The sequence below is a fragment of the Ranitomeya variabilis genome, chromosome 4, assembly GCF_051348905.1.
Source record: "Ranitomeya variabilis isolate aRanVar5 chromosome 4, aRanVar5.hap1, whole genome shotgun sequence".
In the NCBI taxonomy this organism is placed as follows: domain Eukaryota; kingdom Metazoa; phylum Chordata; class Amphibia; order Anura; family Dendrobatidae; genus Ranitomeya; species Ranitomeya variabilis.
Window position 1 is genome coordinate 666,639,313 of NC_135235.1, and position 22,766 is coordinate 666,662,078.

General features: G+C 43.4%; 2 protein-coding genes across 2 annotated transcripts in view; both read right to left on the reverse strand.

Annotated features, from left to right (window-relative positions):
• Positions 1–22,766, reverse strand: part of LOC143768189 (uncharacterized) — a 207,945-nt gene that overhangs the window by 45,731 nt on the left and 139,448 nt on the right. The window contains exon 10 of the mRNA XM_077256879.1: positions 60–157. Within this exon, the coding sequence (XP_077112994.1) occupies positions 60–157 (98 nt within the window). The remainder of the gene's footprint in view (positions 1–59; positions 158–22,766) is intronic.
• LOC143767056 (oocyte zinc finger protein XlCOF29-like) lies at positions 400–6,103 on the reverse strand. The gene is made up of 3 exons (XM_077255077.1): positions 5,819–6,103; positions 748–897; positions 400–624 (listed from the first exon to the last, which is right to left on the reverse strand). Exons 2-3 carry the CDS (start codon positions 823–825, stop codon positions 400–402), a joined length of 303 nt encoding a protein of 100 aa, XP_077111192.1. The 5' UTR covers positions 826–897; positions 5,819–6,103.

Genomic DNA, 22,766 nt, shown 5'->3' on the forward strand with positions numbered 1-22,766 from the left:
ACCAGCACAGCCATCTACACATCATAGGGGAGATCTCATGACACCTTCTCTCCATCTACCTGATGATCCTGAGGAACATTGGAATCTTCTTGTTTACAGTCCTGTGGAAGAAGAGGACGGGGACATCTCTCTGGTGTTGTCCTCTTACTGGATAGAACTGGAGGAAACACATACAGGGACTGAATTCATTCTTTACACAGATAATTATAGGCCGTGTGTATTTAATCCTGTCTCTTACCTTTTGATGTGAAGGGCTGGGGAACCTCCATCATGATGTCCTTGTACAGATCTTTGTGTCCTTCTAAATACTCCCACTCCTCCGTGGAGAAATAGACAGCGACATCCTGACACCTTATAGGAACCTGACACATACAATGATACTGTCATTCCCCGATCCCTTCATAGTGTTACTGTATAATGTCCCAGCATTCCCAGCAGTGTCACCTCTCCAGTCAGCAGCTCAATCATCTTGTAGGTCAGTTCTAGGATCTTCTGGCCATTGATGTCCTCATGTACCAGGAGGTGAGGTGGAGGCCCCATGATTGGGCTCAGGGGTCTTCCCCATCCCTCAGACACAGGGTCCTGACAGGACTCACTAGAGGTCTTCTTCACTATTGTGTAATCCTGGTTATGGAGACACATTAATAAATCTCACTACAGACATTTCCAGAGTCCTCACCTCTCCAGTTCTGTCCGCTATTCCCATAGATAAGAATGATGTAATGTGACGTCATCAGAATCTCTCACCTCTCCAGTAAGCCGGAAGAGGATCTCTAGGGTGAGGTGTAATATCTTTTCCGCCATCTTGTCTCTGTCCATATTCATCCTTGACACATCAATCAGGAAAATTCTCTTATACAGAACAACTGCACTGAGAGGATCCGATATTGTAGGGACCTGAATTGGGGAAGATGAGGCCGATGTAACATCATAAATGTAATAAAATAATTACTGAAGAAAATAAGGTAAAATATATGAAGAGATGCAACATTTAAATGTTGGATTCTTTTTGTATGGACTGGTTGCTCTGGGCTGGGAGAACTGATGGAAATGAGTGAGTACAGTACCTATTTGTTCCTGTCAGCCTCGATCAAATGTGTACGGTAACTGTACGTGAAAGCCTATCACAGTAATTTCACTGCACACTCTGACTCATGCAGAAAAGTAGAAGTTTATTGATACAGTGGGTTTTCCATTCATAGTCCTTAGTTGATGTATCGGTGCCATAATAATAGAACCTTTCGACTTTCCTGAGTCAATGTATCACAACACCAGGAAGTAGAACAAGAAATATGTGGCAGTCTTAAGTGCCACAACACTATTTAGTAGTAAGTCTCCTTTGGCACAGAGAGACTAGTTTACTGACTGCTACCCCATCAAAATCGTCTAACAGGTGCCCAAGGGCCTCAAAGAAAAATTCCACTGTAAAGATTTCTGGAGCATCAGGAGGTAGGGAAAATGCCCAGGGGTCACCTTGCAGCAGACATATAAGACCTGTATGCTGGCTCTCAGAAACGGGAAAAGTCTGAAATACAGTGACAGAATAAAACTGGTTAGGAAGGTTCACCTTGGGTGCGAAAATAGTCGGGGAAGGGGCTGCAGTGGTTTGGGCCTGTGCAGCTTAATGATATTGAATACACTGTACAAGGTCCTGAATACAGATGAGCAAATTTGTTCTGGTCCCACAGCGCTTACCGAATAAGCTGCAGAGGGAATCCGAATACATGGAGCGCTCCGGCTGTTCGCCTCCGCAGCTGCACGTGCCACCGCTGTATGACAGTCACAACACATGTATGGAGAGCCTGTGTGTTGTGACTGTGACACAGCCGTGACACATGCAGCTGCGGAGCCGAACAGCCGGAGCGCTCCATGTATCCGGGTTCCCACTGGAGCTTATTCGGTAAGTGCTATAGCTAGCCGAATAAGCCCTGACCCAATCAAATTCGCTCATCTCTGGTCCTGAAACAATTGCGCCAGGCCTTGCATTTGGTTAACCACAGCTGGGAGATGGTCAATCTTTTTTTGTGGCTTGTTATATGTACTTTACGGGTAACTGTACATGAAATCTTTGCAGCCCTTAATAGGGCTTACAAGGACAGATTTTGCTCAAGCCACTTTATTTAGCAGGTCTCAGAGGAACAATGGTGTTCACCCTTTAAGAATCTGAAATACTACAGGGTCCCGAGAGTTAAGTTTATGGAGCGGCTGTCAACCATTAGTGTGCGCTGGAAAAGGAAATGTCACAATTCATTTTGGATTTGTGGCAGCCCTGGCTCTGCTATAAATGTAGTTTTTATTCCTTTCAGGCCAGCAAGGGTTATATGTCAGTTTCCTTGCTGGCAGCTGCTTTGACGCATCAGCTGACTGTCAGTGATAGAGTGGGCTATGTTGACAAAGCCTGGAGCAAAGAGCTCTCCAGTTTCAGTGGTGCTTCTGTGTTCATGGAGTTCGTGGTCCTGGTGCCCTATCCTCAGCTGTGTGGTGCTTTTCAGCAGAGACAGTGTTAACCCCTTAAGGACAAGGGGTCTTTTCGTTTTTGCGTTTCAATTTTTTGCTCCCCTTCTTCCCACGGCCATACCTTTTTTTATTTTTCTGTCAATATGGCCATGTCAGGGCTTGGATTTTGCAAGATGAGATGTACTTTTGAATGCCACAATTGATTTTACCGTATCATGTATTGGAAAATGAGAAAAAAATTCCAAATTCGGTGAAATTGCAAAAAGAAAAAGTGCAATTCCACAACGGTTTTTGGATTTTTTTTTTTTTACCATGTTCACTAAATGATAAAACTGACCTGCCACTGTGATTCTCCAGGTCATTACAAGTTCACAGACACCAAACATGTCTAGGTTCTTTTTTATTTAAGTGGTGAAAAAAAATTCCAAAGTTTGTAAAAATAAAAAAAATAAAAAATATTGCCATTTTTCGAGAGCCTATAACCCAAAACAAATGACCACATAAATGCAAAGTTGGGTACACCTCCAAAAAACTAGGAAACCAAACAAACAAGGAAAGTACCAAAAACCAATAAGATATTAATTTTTATTGATATAAATAAAGTATATATCATATATTCCTATATATAATCACAAGGGAAAACGCAACAGAGTGAAAGCTGAGCAGATCACACACAAATATTCCAATAGTAATGAAAATGAGTATATTGCTTTATAGATGTACTATACACAGTGATCAAAGTCCCTACATTCATAAAGTGCCAGTGCATGTAAACCACAGAAACAGTAACTGGTAAGAAACGTACAAAACATATCAAATAGCCTATGTATGGAAATATATATGAAGTGACAGTGCACAAAGTGGCTAAAAGTGCCGTTGGCAATTTTATAGCATAGTATCTCCTGCAATTTTATAGCATAGTACTAAGAGGATAGATCATTGTGTTAAATCTTGGCAGGCAAAAAGTTTATAGCCCAAGCTGAAAGAGTGAAACATAATGCCAAGAAATAGTTAGAAATAGACACAAGTGTGTTGTACCTGAGTGTGGACTGCTCAGTTAGAAAACATGCCTCGCCGCGCGTTTCGCAATCGCTTCTTCAATGGGGGATCCGTGAGATGTCTCACGGTCCGGTCCGATGGGCGTCACGGTCTGGGTCCGGCACCTCCCATCTTCATACGATCACGTCCTCTTCTTGTCTTCTTGCGCAGGCGTACTTTGTCTGCCCTGTTGAGGGCAGAGCAAAGTACTGCAGTGCGCAGGTGTCGGGCCTCTCTGACCTTTCCCTGGGCCTGCGCACTGCAGTACGTTGCTCTGCCCTCAACAGGGCAAATAAAGTACGCCTACGCCGGAGCTGCGGCAGGAAGACAAGAAGAGGACGTCATCGTATTAAGATGGGAGGCGCTGGACCCGGACCGTGACACCCATCGGACACAGACCGCAGCAAGACCGCCCCTGGGTGAGTATAATATAACCTGTTTTTCTTAACTTTCAGGTTACATCGGGGGCTTATCTACAGCTTTACAGAGGCTGAAGTTGGTTTCTTATTTGTCAGTTTCTTATTCGGCAATTTTTTCTTTTCTGTTTTTTATAGTTTTAACAACAAATAATAAGCATCATAATAATAACATACAATGCAGCGAGATGCCCTGATATGAATACACTTAAAAACCACTATAAAAATTAAAAAACCGGCACAAAAATGGGCATCAAAGTGGGCACAGAAGGGCGTTAATGAAAGGGTTAAATGACTTTGGGCCACTGATCTCACACTTAAAATACATAGATAGTGATGTCCCACATCAAAACCAGGTCTCTCCAGCCTGGCCCAAATGTGTTCTGGCCATCACAACTGGCATCAAAGTGGGCAAACAGCCCATATTCATACATGTGAATAAGTAACTGATGTTTTTAAGAGGTTAAATGACTTTCGGCCACTGATCTCATACTAAGAATTCATGGATAGTGATGGCGCTCATCAAACCCAGGTTCCTTTAGCCTGGCCCAAATGGGTTCTGGGCATCAGAATTGGCATCAAAGTAAAGTGGGCAAACAGCCCATCTTCACAGATTTCAATAAGTAACTGACGTTTTTAAGGGGTTAAATGACTTTGGACCACTGATATCATAGTGCAGACATATAGAACAGGGAGCCCCACATCAAAACCAGGTCTATTCAGCCTGGCCCAAATGGGTTCTGGGCATCACTATCTGTGTATTCATAGTGTGAGATCAGTGGCCCAAAGTCATTTAACCTCTTAAAAACGCCAGTTACTTATTCAAATCTGTGAAAATTGGCTGTTTGCCCACTTTGATGACAATTCTGATGCCCAGAACCAAATGATGCCCATTTGGGCCAGGCTGGAGGGACCTGAATTTGTTGCAGGGCATCACTATCTGTGTATTCATAGTGAGAGATTAGTGGCCCAAAGTCATTTAACCCCTTAAAAACGCCGGTTACTTATTCAAATGGCCAGAATCAACAGCCCACATTGATGCCAGTTCTGATGCCCAGATACCTGGTTTTGATGTGCGGCTCCCTGTTCTATATGTCTGCAGTGTGAAATCAGTGGCCCAAAGTCATTTAACCCTTTCATTAGCGACCTTCGGTGCCCACTTTGATGCCCCTTTTTTGTAGCTGGTTTTTAAGTGTATTCACATCAGGGCACCTCACTGCATTGTGTGTTATTATTGTGATGATTATTTTTTGTTGTTAAACCTATAAAAAGCAGAAAAGAAAAAAATTGCCGAATAAGAAACCAACTTAAGCCTCAAAAATATATATTTTTATTAAATATGAAAATTGCCTCTTCTGAGAAAAAGAGGACTTAACTCTATAGCGCCACCTGTTGGAAGTAGCGATCCTACAAGTCACAATCATCCCTCTAACGAGTCGTGCAATATGACTTAGGATAAAAGCCAAATCAGTGTCTCAATTCGCAGACACGGTGTTTCGGGCTGTTGGCCCTCGTCAGTGCGAAGCATGAGAACTGATTTGGCTAGGTGAGAGGCTCTGGACTGGGGTCTAAGGGGTAACGGTTCTCCTTATGGAGAGTGACATACCAGCTCTGGCTTGTCAAGGTAAGGAGGCTTATTCGCCGTGCAATGCTCCTCTGGGAAATTAAATATGCAAATTGCCTCTTCTGAGAAAAAGAGGACTTAACTCTATAGCGCCACCTGTTGGAAGTAGTATTTTTATTAAATCAGATAATTTTTATTAACGGTAGTCAAGTTGACAAACAGACACAATTGTGTCAAAAAGGAGAATAAACATGTTTACGAAAAGTTTTTGAAACAGTCCCCCAGTTCCCCCTCCCTTAAAGCCTCTATAAACAAGAACAGGACAATAGCATACATTGCTTACATAATAAAGCCACGTTCCCTTGGAATCAGTTCCTCTCCATCCATGGTTTCCAAAGTGTTTCAAAGGTTTTCACACTTTTCCTTTTTCATAAATACCCTTTTCCATATTAATAACATCAAAAATATTAAGTAATGAGTTCCATTATATGGAGCCGAAAATGGCGACAAAATACAGAGAAATGGGAGAAAGATCCCAGCACTAGAGATAAGGGAGGCCAAGGGCACAGTGGTGTCAGCACTGAAGGGGTTACTGCCCAGTAATGGGGAATCTCCAGCACCTACCTCCACCTGCAGAGCCGCACACCACATATATGGCTGCTCTGTGCACACAGGACCTGTGATGAGGTCACAGGAGGGGAGGAGTCAGGGGTCACATGATCAGGGGCCTCAGTGTATGCAGGACTGTGCTGTGCTTGTTGTCATGGTGCTGGATGAGGGGAAGTTTATGTGTGGGCTCAGGAGGGGTTTACAGGGTGGATGTAGCAGAGTCGTGTGTGTACGAGGTGTACGGAGCAGAGCCGTGTGTACAGGTTGGACGGAGCGGAGCCGTGTGTGTACGAGGTGTATGGAGCGGAGCCGCGTGTGTACAAGGTGTACGGAGCAGAGCCGCGTGTACGAGGTGTACGGAGCAGAGCCGTGTGTGTACGAGGTGTACGGAGCAGAGCCACGTGTGTACGAGGTATACGGAGCAGAACCGCATGTGTACGTGTATGGAAAGGAGCCGTGTGTGTACGAGGTGTACAGAGCGGAGCCATGTGTGTATGAAGCAGAGCCGCGTGTGTACAAGGTGTATGGAGCGAAGCTGTGTCTGTATGACGTGTACGGAGCCATGTGTGCACAGAATCATAGAATGGAGTTGGAAGGGACATCCAGGGTCATCGTGTCCAACCCCCTGCTCAATGCAGAGTTCTCTAAATCATCTAAGACAGATCTCTGTTCATTCCCTGTTTGAAGACTTCCATTGAAGGAGAACTCACCACCTCTCGTGGCAGCCTGTTCCACTCATTGATCACCCTGTTAAAAAGTTTTTTCTAATATCCAATCTGTGTCTCCTCCCATTCAGTTAAAGGGAATCTGTCAGCAGATTTTGCCGCTATAAGATGCGGCCACCGCCTTTCAGAGCTTTTCTACAGCATTCTATAATGCTGTTGAATCTTGCATTTCTCCCTGTTAAATACCATTCTATTAGTCACTTCCCATCGTTGAAGCTTATCTAGATCCTTCTGAATCTTTTTTTTATGTCTTCTCTAGTGTTAGCTATTCCACCTAGCTTTGCATTGTCTGCAAATGTGATTAGTTTACCTTTAGTTCCCTTATCTAGATCTTTTATAAAAATGTTGAACAACACTGGGGCCAAGATAGAGCCTTGAGGAAACCCCACTTGAAACACTCTTCCAACTGGATGTGCAACCATTTATTACCACTCTTTGGAGTACGATCACTGAGCCAGTTATAAATCCACCTAACCGTAGCCTTGTCAATCCCATACTTGGTCATTTTTTCAATAAGGATATTATGAGATACTTTATCAAATACTTACTGAAGTCGAGATATACTATTTCTACTCCATTTCCCTGATCTACTCAGTCAGTGATTCCATCATAGAAGAAAATTACATTAGTCTGGCATGACTTGTTTGCTATAAACCCATGGTGGCTCTGGTTAATTACTATATTCTTATCCCAGTACTTATAATAATAATTTGTATTTATATAGCGCCAACATATTCTGCAGCACTTTACAATTAAGCGGGGACATGTACAAACAATAAATTCAGTACGAGTTAAGACAATTTAAACAGTGACATTAGGAGTGAGGTCCCTGCTCGCAAGCTTACAATCTACAAGGAAATGGGGGGACACAATAGGTGAAAAGTGCTTGTTATTTCAGGTCTGGGAATTATAATACATAGGGATTTTCATACAAAGCTGCATGATCCGGTCATCAGCCCGTGTGTTTAAGTGCAATAGTCAAGTATCAACTGCAGTTAATCGTGTGCATGGAGGGTGTGGAGACAGATGAATAGTAGGGTGCAGATTCAGAGTAATATTTGGAGGGAGGGAACAGGGCAAAGTTAGTTTACTGAGTAGTTGATGTGGTAGGCTTGTTTGAAGAGATGGGTTTTTAAAGCTCACTTGAATAGGTCGGGGCTAGGTATCAGTCTGATCATCTGGGGAAGTGCATTCCAGAGAGCTGGCGCAGCACGAGAGAAGTCTTGGAGATGGAGGTGTGAGGTTCAGATTACAGGGGATGTTAGTCTTAGGTCGTTTGTAGAACGGAGGGCACGTGTAGGGCGATAGACAGAGATGAGAGAGGAGATATAAGGTGGTGCAGAACTGTGGAGAGCTTTGTGGGTGTGAGAGATGAGTTTATACTGGACCCTGTAGCGAATGGGTAGCCAGTGTAATGACTGGCACAAGATGGAGGCATCGGTGAAGTGGCTGGACAGAAATATGACTGGCTGCAGCATTCAAGATGGATTGGAGAGGAGAAAGTTTGGTAAGAGGGAGACCGATTAGAAGAGAGTTGCAGTAGTCCAGACGAGAATGAATAAGAGCGACAGTAAGAGTCTTAGCAGTTTCAATGGTGAGAAAAGGTCGGATTCTGGAGATGTTTTTAAGATGCAGGTGACAAGAGCGAGTGAGTGATCGGATATAGGGAGTAAAGGAATGTTCGGTGTCGAATATGACCCCAAGACAGCGGGCATGCTGCTTGGGAGTTATGGTTGAACCCTCCAGGGTAATTTTGATGTTGGGTAGAGTGAGGTTAGTAGAAGGGAGAAACACAAGAAGTTCCGTTTTGGAGAGATTGAGATTTAGCTTCAGGTAGAGGGAGGACATGATGTTAGAGACAGCAGACAGACAATCCTTGGTATTATAAATTAGGGTAGGGGTGATGTCGGGGGAAGAAGTGTATAATTGGGTGTCATCAGCATAGAGATGATACTGGAACCCAAATCTGCTGATTGTTTGTCCAATAGGGGCCGTGTAAAGAGAGAAGAGGAGGGGGCCTAGGACTGAGCCTTGCAGAACCCCGATAGTAAGGGGACGAGGAGAGGAGGAGGAGCTGGCAAAAGATACAGTGAAGGAGCAGTCAGTACTTACATATAAACCCTTAAAAAATTCCATCAGACCAAAAAATTATTTTAAAAATATGATTTTATTTATATTCAATTGCAACCACAATAGTAATATCACCAAGATATATGGAAATCTTTATTTGTTAAAAAAATATTAATTAAAACAGAATATAAAACCAATATAAAAATACATAAAATATATATGTAGATAAATTTCTCTCCTCAAATAGAGGTTTTTCACGTATTTTTAAATATTAAATAATTTGTATAAACCCACGTGTGTGCAGGACAGGGCAAGTCCCAATCGATCAGCACATAAAATAATTATGCAGCATTTAATTATATTAAATTAATTATATTAAAATAATAATATGTGATAAAAATCAACTAAAATAATATAATGTGAAAAGTACATATATATATATATATATATACACACATATGCACACAAAAATATACACACATATATATATAAAAAAGCAAACCACCTTGGTGTATAGTAACCAAATATACAATTTATATTAAGGTGCAATGGTGCAAACAATATACATACACATATATATAAAAAAGCAAACCACCTTGGTGTATGGTAACCAAATATACAATTTATAATAAGGTGCAATAGTGCAAACAATAAATAAATATTTGGAACCTAATATATACCAAATTTAATCAATCAATAAGTGAAATTTAAAAAAATATCCATCACCACAATGTGATTATATCTATACCACAATGCTGCCAAATACCGAGACTAGTGCCAAGAATAAGTGCTGTAGTACTGACCAGTCAGGACTGCCACTGCCCCGCACACACCACTCCAACGCGCGTTTCGCTCGCCGCTTCGTCAGGGAGTGATGTGAGTGGGGCAGGAGGGCTGTTATATAGCAAAATATCAGCTGCAAATCATATTAAATTAGGAGATGCTATAGTTATATGGCGCCGAAATATCGCATGCTGTCGCCGCCATGACCGGAAACCGGAAGTGCGTCATCAAGGGCGTCGCTAGACACCGTTAGCAACACAGATCCCAGGAATCCGATCACAGGACAGAAGCGGCGCACGCGCATATCGGCGCTCAGCATCCCCGCAGCCATTTCGGAAAAGGGCAAAGAAGCCAGGCAATTGAAGCCAAAAATAAGATGCTAAATCTTATAGAAATAAATGTAATAACAATGCGAATCGTTGCCAATAACTATGACCACAGTATCTGCACAATTACTATCATAAATAACAAAAGATGAATAATAACTTCCTATATTGGAATGTGTATGCATTCATAACACGCACAATTGATACATATACAACATTCATACACAAGCACAATCTCTAAAATGACTATAATGATGTTCACATATGTAAAACTCTAAAGGATATAAACAAATCATAAAAATGCAACAATACATTCGCATATAAACACATAAATTACCCACAACCATTAAAAAACATAAATACCAAATGGATTCCCTAAAAAAATTTTTTTTATAACTTATAATAATATAGAAATGATTTTATAATAACCCTAGGTATTACTATAATATTAAATTAAGATAATGACATAGATAACATAATTATATAAATATAATACACATGTGAACCCATTCCAATGCCTGTATATACATACCCATACATCTGCACACACACAACCTATCATACACACCTATAAACACACCCCATCACATATATTCCCCATACCATACACTCATACCAAAACACCACCATATGTATACATGTATTTCATGTATTACCATAATACTAAATTCAAATGATAACATGGATAACATAATTATATAAATATATATATGTGTGAACCCATTCATACACCTATATCATACCCATACATATGGACACACACATATAAAATACACACACACCAATGCATATCATACCACCCACAAAACACTTAATGCCCATATCATATACCATGCCAACAATGATTGTCACCATGTGTATATAAATATGGCATTCACAACCACCTACACACTTAATACACGTACCATATACCATACTACACATACATAACCAAATACACATACTCATAAAATACCAAATATATAAGAAATATTCAAATGTGAAACCTATAATCAAAAACCTTATATTATGCATCTACAATAATGCCCAAAAAGTGTTTATCATCAATGCCAACACATTCCCACCATAATTACCACACTATTACCAACACCTTACATATGTGCAACCCTGTCTTAATACCTATAAGAATTGCCCAGATATTAATCAACCCAACATTGGAACACAACACTCACATATAACCATATATGAGTGTGAAATCTACAAATTCAATTGATTATAAGCCCAAGCCACCACTCAAACAAACAAAACCTCATTAATTGTATGTACACAGACACCCATATGTACACATATGTGTACATGTGATGTGTATATAAACACATGCACACACACATACAAAACATGTACAAAAATGATACCAACACACATAAGTCTGAAAAGAAAAGAGAGATGATAAACCTACAAAAAACTAGAAAAACCCCATTGTTCATTCAGGCCCTTGGGATTCATGCATTGCAGGAGCGTAATCCACCTACACTCTTTTTGTGCTAAGATGCGACTATAATCCCCTCTCCTATTTCCCAAATGGACTCGATCTATGCCTCTAACTTTCAATAAATGGGACTCCCGAGGATGACAACGACGAAAGTGTCTAGCTAGCGGTTTCAGTTTATTGAATTTCTCCTTGTCCTCAATTTCAATATTGTCAGCAGCTTTAATATCCTTAATGTGTTCTAAAATTCTGACACGTAGTTCTCGTGTAGTCATTCCTACGTACATACGATTACATGGACATGTAGCCTGATAAATTACCATTGATGTCCGGCAATTTATAAAGTGCAGAATTTTGTATTCTGCTAAATTACCAGAATCATAGAAAACATTTGTTTTTACTACATACTGACAAGCTTTACACGTACCACAACTATATGATCCCCATTTTGGACCCTTAGAATCAAAGATAAAACGTGACATAGGAGGCACATAATGACTACGAACCAATGATTCGCGCAAAGTTTTGCTACGTTTTGCGACAATCATTGGTTTCTCCGGTAGTATCCTAGACAGACTCGGATCTTGTAACAGGATAGGCCAAAATTTAGAAATTATATCTGTCATTTCCCGCCATCTTGAATGATAGCTCGTAACAAAACGAATATGTCCATCAAATTCAACACTTTTGTTTTTATTTTTATTTACTAGTAGAGACTGTCGATCTACATCTCTGGATCTAGTGTAAGCTCTGTGAATAACCTCTTTTTTATAACCTCGTTTTATAAATCTTTCCGTAAGATCTTTAGCCTGTTCTTCAAAAGTGTCATCCTGATCACAAACTCGTCTTGTCCTTAAAAATTGACCCGTTGGAATAGCACGAATAACGTGGGCTGGATGCGCTGACTTGGCATGTAATAGTGAATTAACACTTGTTTCTTTTCGATAGATGGATGTATGAAGTTGTCCTTGGTCATCCACCTTTATTTTCAAATCTAAGAAATTTGCTGTATCCTGTCCAATGCTCCAGGTAAGTTTGATGTTCATAGTATTTTGATTCAGATGTTGTAGAAATTTTTCCAAGTCTGTCCGTGACCCCTGCCAGACAAATAAAGCGTCATCAATGAACCTCATCCATAATAACACAGGTACTGTCATCACTGATTCTTGATTCTGGATATATTCCTGTTCCCAGAATCCCATAAAAAGGTTTGCGTATGATGGCGCAAACGCAGCCCCCATTGCCACGCCCCTCTTTTGCCTATAAAAACGATCTTTAAAAACAAAATAGTTGTGATACAATGCATATTCCAATATCTTCATCCAAAAATTCACCAGGTCAGGGTCCAATTGACGGTTAGATAAATACCGCTTAATTGCGAACATCCCATGTTCATGTGGTATAGATGTGTATAACGATTCAACATCACATGTTATAATGTACATATCGCTATCAACATGTATACCATCAAGACGTAGTAGTGCCTCAGTACTATCTTTAATATAAGAAGGTAATTCCATGACAATTGGCTTTAAATAATAATCCAAAAATTTGGAGACGGGTTCTATTAAACTACCATTCCCAGAAATAATGGGACGTCCTGGAGGTTCTACCAAGTTCTTATGAACCTTTGGCAGTAAATATAGAGTAGGAACCCTTGGTGAATCATCTCGCAGTCCCTCCCAAATCTTTTTGGAAATAACCCCCTCATCCAAAGCTGAATCCAGAATGTCAAATAATTTTTTCTGATAATCTATAGTTGGATCTTGTGGCAATCTTTCATAACATGATGGGTCATTTAGCTGTCGAAATGCCTCTTTTTCATATTGTATGTAAGGCCACACTACAACATTACCACCTTTATCAGATGGTTTAAAAACTAGGTCTTTCATCCTAGTCAATTCACCCAGGGCTATCCGTTGTCCATGATTTAAATTATCAAAAGATCTTTTAGATGATAATTCACGTATATTCTCACAGACCATTTTTACAAAAATTTCTACAGATGAATTCAATGTTATAGAAGGGAAATTCTTGGATTTTTTTCCCATATATTCCGGAAATTTAACTGGTGTTTCTTGTTGTTCAGCTAGTAAATCTTCTAATGCTTGAAGTGCCGCCATTTCTTCTTCTGTTGAAAAAAGATTGCCACAAGATATTTTATCAGTATGATATTTTTTAAGAAGTAATTTTCTTGCAAAAAGGAATGTATCCTTAATTGCCGTGAATTGGTCTATTTTTGCTGTTGGACAAAAACCCAGACCCAAAGATAAAACAGAAATTTGATCAGGGGTTAATTGTATATTAGATAGATTAATTACCTTCAAGGCACCCTCATTATTAGATTCCTGTTCTTGATAATTATAACCCTTCCGTTTGTTGGTCTTAAACCTTGTGTTGTATCTGTTGAAGACTTCTATAGAATCAGCCTCAGGAGCACTTATCGAACCCACAGAACTAGTGCTTGTCATTGAACTTACTGATGTCGTTCTCTTCAAAGACGGTCTGCCACGCCATTTATAAATCTTATTTGTTTGATAATCTTGTAAATCTCGCTGAAATTTAGACACTTTCATTTTTTGAATCTCGGATTCCCATTTAAAAAAGGATGCATTCAGTTCTTCATCAAATTTTGACAATTGTTCATTAGTGAGATTTTTCTGTAAATTATCTTGTAACACTTTTATATTAGTCTCATAATTTTCAATATTCTTTTTATCAACTTCAATCAAAATTTCCATAAAAGTACGAGAACATAAATTACAGGCATCTTCCCATCTCTTTAGCAATGTTGCATCTTCCAATGAAAACGAGGGAAATACCTGAATTCGTAGGCCACGTGGGATTAAATTCCTTTGCAGGTACTGTTCCAATGAATTTTTGTTCCACCAGGATTTAGTCCGTTTAAATAATATATTTTTTAGAGACACCTTCTCCTCCTGGTGATTTGTATTGGTCTCATTTATCCCACTAGGTCCAACGTCTTTAAATATGGTAGATATTTGTGATAACCAATTAACATCACGGTTTTTGTAATCCATTTTAATGGTCCTTTCCAAATAAAGCAAACAACAACCTATATAGAAAAAGACACCAAAAATAACACCTTTGTATGGTCAATGAAAAAAACTCATAAGAATAAACCCTTAAAAAATTCCATCAGACCAAAAAATTATTTTAAAAATATGATTTTATTTATATTCAATTGCAACAAGTACTTACATATAGGCTGTTCAATAATTTGTTCAAAGATCTTTTCTGGTATAGAAGTAAGGCTCACTGGCCTGTATTTTCCTGGCTCAATTTTGTTTCCTTTTTTGATGACGGGGATATTTGCCGTTTTCCTATCTTCTGGGACTTCCCCTGTTCTCCAGGATTTTTTCAAAGATTCTGGCTAGTGGTTTGGCAATTTCCTCTGCTAACTCTTTCAGTACCCTAAGATGTAATTCATATGGACAAGGAGATTTACATTCATTTAAATTAGTTAAGTGTTCCCTCGCCATATCTCGGTTTATGGATTGCATGGATTCTTTTATTCATTTGATGCTTTCCTTTGAAGATCAGTTGATGTTACAATTACTTTCTTAGAGAACATACATGCAAAATAGTAATTTAAAACTTTGGCCTTCCCAACATCATTTCTGGTCACTTCACCCTTTTCATCCTGTAAAAATCCTATAGCATCTTTGACTTTTCTTTTGCTTTTGATATACCACCAAAATCCTTTTATACTGCTATTGGTCTCCCTTGCAAGCACCATTTCATTAATGGCTTTACTCTTCTAACTCTTGCCCTGCAAACAGCATTGTATTCTTTTTAAGATATGCCACTTGCTTTCCATTTGATATACATTTCTTTTTTCCTTTTTAACAAGTGATTAAGTTTTGTGCTCATCCATCCTGGTCTCTTTAAATTATTCCAATTCTTCCTTCTTTTCGGGACTGTTACTGATTGTGCAGGGAGAATTTAGTTTAGCAAAATCTCCCATCCTTCTTGGACATCTCTGTCCTTTAGAACATCCAGCTACTGGAACTTTCTTACCCTCTGTTAGAGCTAGCGGAACGCACCAAATAATTAGAGAAAAGGAATAAGGTGCGTTCGCAGCCCGGGGGCCACCCTGCAGAGATGGAACCTGCTGCTAAGCAATGACAGACTATATGGCAGTACAATGAGGATACACACACGGGTTAGCTTCACCCTGTGTGAAAGAAGCGAACCCTGTTGCGTCACAGGGCCGCAGTACCGCACGTAACAGAAATAATAAAGTAGCACGAGAGTGCATGCGGTGCCGCACTGGCGGACGCCACAAACCACCCAGACTTGGGTTTTGGAAAGCGCGATGATAGCGCACGGCGCCGCACTGGCGGTCATAGACGTTGTTTGTGTACTTGTGCTGGTAACAAGTCGGGTGCTAGATTACAATCATCCTCCTTACGCGAGCATTCAAACACAAGGGAGGGGATGATTAAAGAGCGACTTTCACTCACAACACACACACACGTAAACAAAGTGTATACTAGCGCATGGCCTTGCGGCCATGCGAATCTTTTATAGCTGCAGCAAGTTCAGGACCTTCCTAGAGGACCAATGAGAACTGCTACAGTAACTGAACAACTTCAGGACCTTCCTAGAGGACCAATAGGAGCTACTGCAGTACCTGAGCATGTGACCCCAGACCTCCTCTAAGAGGTCTTCCTTTGGGCCTGCTCAGAAGGGGAAAAGCAAGACTTAGTCCCAGAGATGTCTGCTCACCGCTGATCAGTACAGGCTACAATGGCAGAGCCTGGAAAGGCAGCAGTAACCCTTTGCACAGAATCAGACTGAGCGAGACGCTGGGACCGACGTCTCCACTGAGCAAGCTCCACTGCGGCTGATGCAGAATGAGAGACCGCAGCAGACATGGTTCGAGATTCCCCCTGTGCAGCGGTGGGAACTCGACTCCTAACATTACCCCCCCCCTCCTAGGGCCCCTCCCTCCTTGGGCCTCGCTACGCTCAAAGGCTGCAATGTGCAGCGGAGCCCGAACGTGCTCTACAGGTTCCCAGGTTCTGCCCTCTGGGCCGTGGCCCTTCCAGTCCACCAAATAGTATTTTTTGCCACGTACTACCTTGCACCCCACGATAGCATTCACCTCGTACTCATCCGTGGACGAACCCAATGTCCCGGCAGATGACTTAGAAAACCGGGACATATAGACGGGCTTTAAGAGGGAAATGTGGAAGGTGTCGGTGATACCAAGGCGTGGAGGAATAGCCAAATGATAGACCACAGGGTTAACCTGTTCCAGAACCTTGAAAGGACCAATGTAGTGAGGCGCAAACTTAGTGGACTCAACTCGCAGCCAGATGTTACGGGCGGAGAGCCACACTAAGTCGCCAGGAGCGAAGGTCGGAGCCTGGTGCCGGTGAGCATTGTCAGAAACCCTCATTCTCTCCTTGGAAGCCCGAATGGCATCATGTGTGCGGTCCCAAATGTCATGTGCCTCCACTGCCCAGTCTGCCACCCTGGAATCAGTGGATGACACGGGCATGGGCACAGGGACACCCGGATGCTGGATAATTAAGGAGAAAAGGAGTCTGCCCAGTGGAATCGGCTACGGCGTTGTTCAGAGCAAATTCTGCCCAAGGTAGCAAAGATGCCCAGTCATCCTGCCTAGCAGAGACAAAATGTCGCAAATATGTCACCAGTCTGGTTGGCCCTCTCTACCAACCCATTCGTCTCGGGATGATATGCAGAGGAGAGATTTGGTTCTATGCTGAGTAAACGACAGAGCGCTCTCCAAAACCGAGACGCGAACTGGGGACCCCGGTCACTGACAATTTTATCAGGCATGCCATGTAAACGGAAAATATGTTTAATGAACAACGCCGCCAAGGCCCGTGCAGAAGGTAACTGTGGAAGAGGCACCAAGTGCACCATCTTAGAGAAATGATCGGTGACAACCCAGATAACGGTGCAGTTACGAGACTTGGGTAAGTCCACTACAAAGTCCATCCCGACCATCTCCCAGGGCCTGTCTGCCACCGGCAGGGGGTAAAGTTGCCCAGCAGGCCGTTGCCGAGAAGACCGATTCTTGGCGCAGGAGACACACGCCCGAATATAGTCCCCGACGTCACGGGCCATATGCGGCCACCAGTACGTCCTCGCCAAAAGCTCAGATGTCCTTTTGGTCCCAAAATGTCCACCCACCCTGGACGAGTGAGTCCAAGAGAGAACCTCCAGTCGCAAATTAGATGGAACAAAAGTCTTGCCTGGGGGCAGACTCTAGCGAAACTGGAGCCACAGTTCTCAGAAGGGACAATAAGCCGAGGCTCCTCCTCCTCAGATGACACTACGGAGCCAGAGAGAGCGTCGGCACGAATGTTGTTCTCCCCGGAGAGAAAATGGAGAGTAAAATGGAACAGAGAGAACAGGGACCATCTAGCCTGGCGAGAATTCAGCCGCTAGGCCGTCTGTAAGTACACCAAGTTCTTGTGGTCTGTGAACACTTGGAAGGGAAAGCGAGATCCCTCCAAGAGGTGTCTCCACTCTGAGAAAGCCAACATCATGGCTAGCAACTCCCTGTCCCCAATGGAATAATTCCTCTCCGCTGGTGAAAAGGTCTTGGAGAAGAAGGATACGTCCGACCTTGAGCATCCTTTTGGAAGATGACTGCTCCAGCACCAACGGATGAGATATCCACCTCCATAATAAATGGCTTATCTACATCGGGGCGATGCAGGATGGGAGCGCTAGCGAACTGTGACTTAATCAAGTGAAAGGCCTTGGAGACCTCCTCCGACCACAACTTGGGATTTGCTCCCTTCTTCGTGAGGGCAACCAAGGGAGCTAACAAAGTTGAGAAGTGTGGAATGAACTGGCGATAGTAATTAATGGACCCCATAAAGCGCTGCACCGCTTTAAGAGAATAGAGTTCTTGCCAGTCCATCACAGCCTGTAGCTTGGCAGGATCCATAGACAATCCCTGGGCAGAGATGATATAGCCAAGAAAAGGCAAGGACTCCTGCTCAAACACACACTTCTCCAACTTGGCGTAGAGGGAGTTTGCCCGCAAGAGGTCGAAGACTTTGCGAACATCTCTCTGATGGGAGTCAATATCTGGAGAGTAGATGAGAATATCATCCAGATAGACTACGACCAAGGTGGTGAGCATCTCCCGGAAGATGTCATTCACAAAGTCTTGGAAAACGGCTGAGGCATTACAGAGCCCGAAGGGCATCACTAGATATTCATAGTGCCCATCCCTGGTGTTAAAAGCCATCTTCCATTCGTCCCCCTCACGGATGCGAATCAGGTTGTAAGCACCCCGCAGATCTAACTTAGTAAATACCCTCACGCCCCTTAGCCTATCAAAAAGCTCAAATATCAGGGGTAGTGGGTATTTATTCTTAACGGTGATGGCGTTAAGACCCCTGTAGTCTATGCATGGACGTAGTTCTCCATTCTTCTTCTGCACGAAGAACCCAGCCCCTGCAGGTGACACTGACTTCCTGAAGAATCCTCTTGCCAGATTCTCTTGAATGTACTGGGACATTGCCTCCGTCTCCTGGAGAGATAAAAGACAGACTCGACCCCGGGGAGGCTCAGCACCAGGCAAGAGGTCAATAGGACAGTCATAGGGGCGGTACGGCGGAAGGGTCTCCACAGCACTTTTGGAGAACATGTCCGCATAGGACCAATAGTGCTTAGGGAGAGAGGAAAGATCTGCGGTTACCTCTGTAGAAGCAACCTGAACGCACTCCCTCTGACATCTACCCTCACATGATTTACTCCATCCCAAACTTTTCCCTGTGGACCACTCTATATGAGGAGAATGATAGCGAAGCCATGGTATCCCCAACAGGACCTCATCAATTCCCTCAGGAATGACTAATAGGGAGATAATCTCCTGATGTGATGGAGACATAGAAAGAGTGAATGGAATGGTCTGATGTGTAATCTGTGAGGGTAGTGTCGACCCATTTACCACTCGAACGGTCACAGGTTTGGCGAGCATCACCAGGGGTATTGCGTGACGCTGGGCGAAAGCAGATGACATGAAATTGCCCTCTGCCCCGGAGTCCAGGCAAAGCTCTACCATGAGTGGATGGGCCTATGGTAATTGTCCCCTTGAAGGACAATTTAGAGGAAAACATCTCCGTGTCTAGTGTACCTCCTCCAACTACCACTAGACGCCGACATTCCCCCAACCGCTGAGAACACTTGGAGGCAAGATGTCCTGACTGCCGGCAAACATGACATACCATAAGTGCACGAGCGGAACGAGACTTAGATCCCGCACGCAACGCCTTTACGGCCTCATGTGACTTGGACGCCTGGACCGGAGATTCCTGAGGCTTGGCGAAGGTGGGAGCCAACCGAAACCTCTGCCTACACTGGGTTCGCTCCAACCTTCGCTCGTGAAAACGAAGGTCGATGCGGGTTGACAGAGCTATGAGCTCCTCCAGTGTGGGGGGAATCTCCTTGGTGACCAAAGCGTCCTTCATATGGTCAGCCAGCCATCTCCAAAATACCGGGATAAGGGCTTTATCCGGCCATTCCAGCTCAGGCGCTAATGTCCGGAAATGGACAGCAAAATGACTGACCATGGACGAACCCTGATTCAATGCCAGCAGTTGGAGCGCCATATCGTGGGTGACTTGGGGTCCTAAAAAGACCTGTTTCAGAGTGCTCAAAAACTGAGGAGCACTCTACACCACATGATCGTCACGCTCCCACAGTGGCGTAGCCCACTCCAATGCCCTGTCCGACAGCAGAGAAATTATGAATCCTACGTTTGCCCGCTCTGTGGGAAAACGTGCAGCCAGGAGCTCGAGGTGTATAAACACTGGCTCATGAAACCCCTACAGGACTTACTGTCACCACAGTATTTCTCTGGCAGCGGGAGGTAAGATAAGGTCGGAACAGAGATGGCAGTGGGTAAAGCTGCCGCAGCCACGCTAGCAGCCTGAACAGCTATTGCGGTAACATCCACCGCTGAGGTTGCACGCTCGAGAGCCGCCAACCTGCCCTCCAGCAGCTGGATGTACCCCTGCAATCGCTGTTTGTCCGTCATTACTTAGCCAGACCCTGGCGCTAGTATAATGTTAGGGCTAGTGGAACGCACCAAATAATTAGAGAAAAGGAATAAGGTGCGTTCGCAGCCCGGGATCCACCGTGCAGAGATGGAAACTGCTGCTAAGCAATGACGGACTATATGGCGGTACAATGAGGATACACACATGGGTTAGCTTCACCCTGTGTGAAAGAAGCGAACCCTGTTGCGTCACAGGGCCGCAGTACCGCAAGTAACAGAAATAATAAAGTAGCTTGAAAGTGCATGCGGTGCCGCACTGGCGGACGCCACTACCCACCCAGACTTGGGTTTGGAAAGCGCCACACTGGCGGACACAGCAATAGACGTTGTTTGTGTACTTGTGTTGGTAACAAGTCGGGCGCTAGATTACAGTCATCCTCCTTAGGCGAGCATTCAAACACAAGGGAGGGGATGATTAAAGAGCGACTTTCACTCACAACACACACACGTAAACAAAGTGTATACTAGCGCATGGCCGTGCGGCCATGCAAACCTTTTATAGATGCAGCAAGTTCAGGACCTTCCTAGAGGACCAATGAGAACTGCTACAGTAACTGAGCAACTTCAGGACCTTCCTAGAGGACCAATAGGAGCTACTGCAGTACCTGAGCATGTGACCCCAGATCTCCACTGAGAGGTCTTCCTTTGGGCATGCTCAGAAGGGGAAAAGCAGGACGTAGCCCCAGAGACGTCTGCTCGCCGCTGATCAGTACAGGCTACAATGGCAGAGCCTGGAAAGGCAGCAGTAACCCTTTGCATAGAATCAGACTGAGCGAGACGCTGGGATCGACGTCTCCGCTGAGCAGGCTCCACTGCGGCTGATGCAGAATGAGAGACCGTAGCAGACATGGTTCGAGATTCCCCCTGTGCAGCGGCAGGAACTCGACTCCTAACACCCTCTTTCTGAGTACATTAAAATCTGCCTTTCAATAATCCAACCTTAAAGTCTTCCTCCTCACTGGTCTTCCTCCTCCTCCTTCACCACTGCCAGATGAAAAGAGGCACCCTGAACAGCATTAACTGTATCTGCGAACTCTCTCTGTACCTGTTGGTGAGAAGCAACCAACGTTTTTTGCTCAGCAGATAGGTTCTGCATCATCTTGGTCAGATTAGAAACCTGATCTGACAGAGCACCCAGCGGATCTATAACAAACAAAAAAAAAACCCTGAAAAATTGTATGGGTCGGTTATAATTAGTGATGAGAGAATATACTCGTTACTCGAGATTTCCCGAGCACGCTCGGGTGTCCTCCGAGTATTTTTTAGTGCTCGGAAATTTAGTTTTTATTGCCGCAGCTGAATGATTTACATCTGTTAGCCAGCATAAGTACATGTGGGGGTTGCCTGGTTGCTAGGGAATCCCCACATGTGCTTATGCTGGCTAACAGATGTAAATCATTCAGCTGCGGCAATAAAAACTAAATTTCCGAGCACTAAAAAATACTCGGAGGACACCCGAGCGTGCTCGGGAAATCTCGAGTAACGAGTCTATTCGCTCATCACTAGTTATAAGGTGATGACACCAATGGTGTCACTGGTGCTGCCTAGGGAGCGCTATCAGGGAGCACGGGAACGAGCGCAGGAACATAGCACACTGTGCGCAAGGACCTGAGACTAAGCAGTGAGCACAGGATCTGGCACTGAGCAGTCACGTGACCAGGGGGCGGAGTCACCAGGCGTGAGTGCAGGAAAGGCAACTGAATGCAAGGAGTGCAAGGCACAGACAGTAAACATGGTCAAGGAAAGCCGAGGGTAAAAAGCCAGACGAGAGCGTAGTACGAAGGGATAAGACAAAGAGTAAAGGAGACAAGCCAAGGGGTCAGATAACCAGAAAGGACAGGGCAGTACAGAGCAGAATACAGAGGTAAAATCAGGGGACAAACCGGGTCATACACAGCAAGGCACACAAGCACAGAGGCACAAATTTTATGGACGAGTAACCTGGGTCAGCTACTACAAACCGAGTATCCTGAAGTATAACCGACACCAATTCCAGGAACTGCCAACATTAAATAGCCGCCCCAGAACCAAAGAGAGGCAAACTCAAGTTAACCCTGACCTGACCAGGATGGAGGCAGAACCATCCTGTCCAGAGTCATGACACTATGATTTGTACGCAAGTCGGATGTTCGTATCTTGAAATTCTCTGATGCTTATAGAGCTCTAATTTTGGTTAAAACATTTCCTGTTCTGTGTGAATTTTTTGATGTCTAACAAAAGACAATTTGAGGGAAAAAAATCTTCCATATTTTGAACGTGAATATGGCTTCATG

Bases quoted from the DNA above. Each gene is read 5' to 3' on its own strand.
- LOC143767056 (XM_077255077.1), bottom strand. From the start codon at position 825: ATGAATATGGACAGAGACAAGATGGCGGAAAAGATATTACACCTCACC. The intron at 625-747 runs GTGAGAGATTCT...CTCCATAACCAG, and splicing joins TCTTCCGGCTTACTGGAGAG to GATTACACAATAGTGAAGAA.